The sequence below is a fragment of the Anopheles marshallii genome, chromosome X (genome assembly GCF_943734725.1).
Source record: "Anopheles marshallii chromosome X, idAnoMarsDA_429_01, whole genome shotgun sequence".
NCBI classification, from domain to species: domain Eukaryota; kingdom Metazoa; phylum Arthropoda; class Insecta; order Diptera; family Culicidae; genus Anopheles; species Anopheles marshallii.
Genome location: NC_071325.1, coordinates 11,795,734 through 11,800,178, shown reverse-complemented (window position 1 = coordinate 11,800,178; position 4,445 = coordinate 11,795,734). Strand labels below are relative to the sequence as shown.

The 4,445-nt window shown below is 51.4% G+C and overlaps 1 protein-coding gene across 1 annotated transcript; it reads right to left on the bottom strand.

Annotated features, from left to right (window-relative positions):
* Positions 1 to 236: 236 nt before the first annotated feature.
* Positions 237 to 3,418, bottom strand: LOC128713751 (irregular chiasm C-roughest protein-like). The gene is made up of 6 exons (XM_053808621.1): positions 3,019 to 3,418; positions 2,415 to 2,944; positions 1,562 to 2,344; positions 1,194 to 1,444; positions 778 to 1,019; positions 237 to 658 (listed from the first exon to the last, which is right to left on the bottom strand). The coding sequence occupies exons 1-6, from the start codon at positions 3,416 to 3,418 to the stop codon at positions 237 to 239; spliced, it is 2,628 nt and encodes an 875-aa protein (XP_053664596.1).
* Between the last annotated feature and the right edge of the window lie 1,027 nt (positions 3,419 to 4,445).

Here is a 4,445-nt window from a genome sequence, read left to right as displayed (position 1 = left end):
TCACAAGACAAAATAGGCCGTAATGCGACATTCTTAAAAAAAAAAAAACAACAAACAAAACGTGCACAACAAACAACTGCGCGCGTGGGACGGTTGTTGCCTAAAGCGAGGAGCGTAAAATTGGAACATTAAAACAGGAGAAGGGAGTTTTTGAGTACTAGTGTTTGCATAACGTTGCAGATGACGTTGTAAAGCGCTAAGGATGAGCGGTACGGCTCGGTGGATGGGTAGGGCCGCTAGACGTGGGTGGCGAGCGCACCTTTGCGTATGTCCCCGTTCGCTGGAAGGATAAACTGACCCGGTGCCGGGCTGCCAGTTTGGCCTGCCGCCACCTGCGCGCTCTGCTGCTGTGCCTGTTGCTGTATCGTGCCGGGCTGTTCGCTGCCGGCACTCGTCGAGCGTATTGATTCCGGGCTGGTTAGGCTCGACCCGATACCGATGACGCTGCCAGAATTGACGCCAATGTTGACACCCATCAGCAATGCACTGGCCGGATGCCGGCCGGCACTGTACGGTGGGGGTGCCGGTGTCAGGGCCGGGTTGGCCGTGCTGGGCGGTGGAAGCGGTGGCAGATGCGTACTGCTGCTGCGCAGGTAAGGATTGCCGTACGTGGCGCTGTACCGCGGATCTATGCTGGGTGCGTTCATCAGCGACGTATCTGTTTGATTTTGTCACAAACGAGACAGAGTTAGAGTTGCAACGGAGAATAGGATAAAGGGAATCGAGGCGAGAGCACACATTTACTATAGGAATGGATATATAATGGTGGACACTTACTCATCAGTCCTGCCGAAAGCGAACCCATACCGTTCTGGATGCTTGGTAGACCGTTATCCTGGCGCAGCTCTCGATTCCGCGTCAGACTAAGGTTGCCGTTTGGTAGCTGACCATTGCTGGATATGTGCATTGGCAGGTTGTAGTCCTGTGCGTAGTCCACGTACGGTACATAGCCACCATTGCTCTGGCCAATCTTGGCCTGCAGTGTGGACCCTATGCCGTCCGAGTAATCACCCGAATATCTGTAGATGTGGAGATTGATACATTGAAAGTGTAATGATCATTAGTAGAACTCCTCCGTAGGCAAGTTTAAACAATATTTGCACGAGGATGTCAATAATTCTCCTGAGTGTATGCAATTCGCATCACTTAACGTTCCAAAGTATGCCGTTTGGGCATCTTCCATCGCCACTTACCTATAATCGTTGGGAATGCGTACGGGTCCGGCAAGTGGGACACCTCCGCCACCATTTACAGGAGCACCACCTCCGCCACTGTTGTTGCTACCCCCACTAGACGAACCCATCACGTTCATCGCTAGCCGCGTCGCGATGCTGTCCGTGCCGGAGCAAGTTTCCGAGTATTCGTGGTCTCGATCAATCTTCAGATCACTAACATTCGACGAACGGTCACTCTCTTTACACGTCTTCTCCGTCATGTAGTGCTGCTTTGTGTGAGGGGAAGCATTTAGAGAGAACGAAAATGAACACATTTGTATTGTTAATTCATCGTTTGGCGGTAATTTGAGGTGCTGGACTGACGGCAGGATGATGTTGCTACTTACATCTGTAATAACATCAGCTGGTGGCAGTTTCTTGTTGCCCTTGTGGCCGCAACAGCACAGGCTCACCACTAGTACGAACACGATGGTGATGAACACGACGACCACTATGAGAATCACGACCGGCAGCGATGATGACTCCATCGGTGCGAACTGGATCTCGAGCGAGTCGCTACCGTACTCGTTCAGCACGGTACAGTTGTATACGCCAAAGTGCTGCCGCTGGCTTTTCGAGATGATTAGCGTAGACCGTACACCTTCGGGCGAAGGATTCTCCAGGATCGTGTGATCATTCTCACTGTTCACCTCCAACCCGTTGTACGTCCAGATCACCTGCTTTGCCTTTGGGATCGAGATGGCATCGCACTGGATCTGGGAGTTATCGTTAACCGAGCCGTACTGTTGGCGTGGCGACCGTATTGTTGGAGGTCCCTTCAGATGGATGGCGGCAGCTGCTTCAATGTCCGGGAAACCACGTACGCTTGCCTTGCAGTAATAGTTACCGGCAGTTTCGCGTGTCGCCATGAGGGTGATGTTGGCCGAGTTGGACACGATCCGGCTAGTGTCCTCGTGCACCCAGATGATTTCTGGCGGTGGGTTACCGTCGACATCGCAAGTCAGTGTCACTTTCCGGTCAATGTCGGTCTCCACCGACTGTGGCCGTGTGCGAAACGTTGGCCCGTAGCTGATGTCCAATATTTCGCTCTCCTCACTCTTCCCGACGGCGTTGTGTACCTCGCACTTGATGACGGCATCGTGGTACTCCTTCGAGACGTTGTGTAGCACCTGTGGAAGATGACATAGTCGAGAGGGGTTCAGTACTCCCTGTCAAGTTGAGTAAGATCCCATCACTTACCATCTCTGTTGTGTAGTCTCCCAAAATTGGTTCATCTGCCTTGTACCATTTGTAGGTGACTTCGCTGGGATTTGCATCCGCTCGGCAGGATAGTCGTACCTCAGCACCCTCCGGTATTCTACCGCCAGACAGAGCACCTCCAATAACGGAGACACTCACCTTCGGTGCATACTTCACCTCCAGCTTTAGCTTCACGGACCTATACGTCCGGTCGGCCGTGTTCTGGGCCTGACAGGTGAACGACGTATTGTGATGCTCCTTTTTGGGCGTCAACTTCAAGATCGATTTTGCCGTGAATCGACCGGTGTCGGTCATTGGCTCTTTCACATACTCAATGGCCGAGGTAAGCACGTTACCTAGCCCATCGATCCAAGTAATTTCTGCGGCTGGTTTACCGCCAACCGATACACACTCTAACTCAATCTCACGGTCTTCGGTAGTGACCAAGAAGTCACCCTGCACTATTTTTGGCGGTTCCGGTGGAACTAATACTGTAAGCGTTGCGAATCTCGACCGGATACCGGGAGTACCTGTTTGTACAGTAAGATATGAAGGAATAGCTTTGTTTTAAAGCTGCTCAATGCCTTGGTGATCTTGTACTTACCATCCTTTCCCCGGCCCACCTGGCACTGGTAGCGGGCCTCATCGTCCAGCATGACGGGGTATATCTCGAGCGAGTAGTCGCCCTCCTCATCGCTCCCGACCATCGAATACCGATCGAATCCGCTCAGGTTCCGATGCCACCCGAGCCCAAAGTCATCCTTGGTCCACTGTAGCTGACCCACTTTGGACTCCACCCGGCACGGTAATGTCACCCGCGAGCCCACAATGGCCGTCTGGTCCTGGGGTTCCATGGCAAACTTTTGCACACCACCCGCACCTCCACCAACTCCGCCGCCATTAGCAGTTTTTGCGGCTGTTAGCACTGTCCGGGATAGCAGGAGGGCGATGGTGGCATACACTAGCACTACGTATCGTAAGCTCATTTTCGAAGATCTCGCCATTCTCGCTGTGCTACACAGACACAGGACGATGCACGAGAGCCGTACGCTGTTCGTTCCAGCTGTACCGGGATATGTGTTTATGTCTACTGTCTACCGTACTGCTCGGTGGCCTCCGTATCGCGTCGGCTACCGGCCTCGATGCATCTCCGGGAAGTCCTTGTACGATGCACTTGCCGGGATCTGGAGCGGGAAAAAAAACAAAATAAATAAATCAATTAATAAGCGAAGTGATGCAACAAAACTGGAGCTAGTAGCGAAATGAAGATACGATCAAATCATTTACACGCAAGTACAGTTTCAAGTTGCTCGATGTCCGATAAGAACAGGGTTAATTTTAAACGGCAAGGAAACATTCCACTTAAGTGAAACCATCAACGATCAAGGTGGGGCTATAAAACGGTAAAGGAAAAAAAAACAAAACACAAATCGTTCCACATTCCACCTAGCTTACGACCCCCATCACTCTAAAACCTGCCTCGAGATTATTTTGATGGGTTCTTTTTACCGTGGACTACACGCTCCGCACAGGTAAGTAAGATAGATGCGATAATGTCTTTGTGCATTGTGCGCAGTGAAGACTTCAAGCGTGCCTCGAGCAGTGGGTTTGATACAAATCTGAAGACTCGACCGACTAAAGATTGATTTTTGCTTTAGGGTGAGGTGAGATGATTCAATTTCTCATTTGGAAAGGCATCCGAAGAAAGAAGGGAATAAAAAAACAGCTCCCTAGACTTCCAAGGCGCTACCTGTTTCGGGTTCTTTCTAACTTCAGCTGTCCTGTTTTTAGTGCGCCAACCAGGCCGAAAGTGTGAATGGTGTAGAGCCCAACAATTATCTGGTGAGCCGAAGGAAGGAATAGAAAAAAGGCCTCACCCCCCACCCCCCCTTTGGCAGGGCAATTCTCACTGGTGGCACTTCCAACGAATCATTTGAGAATCAGCTTGAAAGTGGAGCAATCGACCGATTCCGATTGCTCCCAACCTTGGCCCCTCCCCTAGGCTGGAGCTTCGGGGCGAGGGTTCACAAT

Coding starts and splice junctions, on each gene's coding strand:
- LOC128713751 (XM_053808621.1), bottom strand. CDS start 3,418: ATGGCGAGATCTTCGAAAATGAGCTTACGATACGTAGTGCTAGTGTAT. Junction 2,945..3,018: donor GGTGGGCCGGGGAAAGGATG/GTAAGTACAAGA, acceptor CTGTACAAACAG/GTACTCCCGGTATCCGGTCG. Junction 659..777: donor GCTTTCGGCAGGACTGATGA/GTAAGTGTCCAC, acceptor AAAATCAAACAG/ATACGTCGCTGATGAACGCA.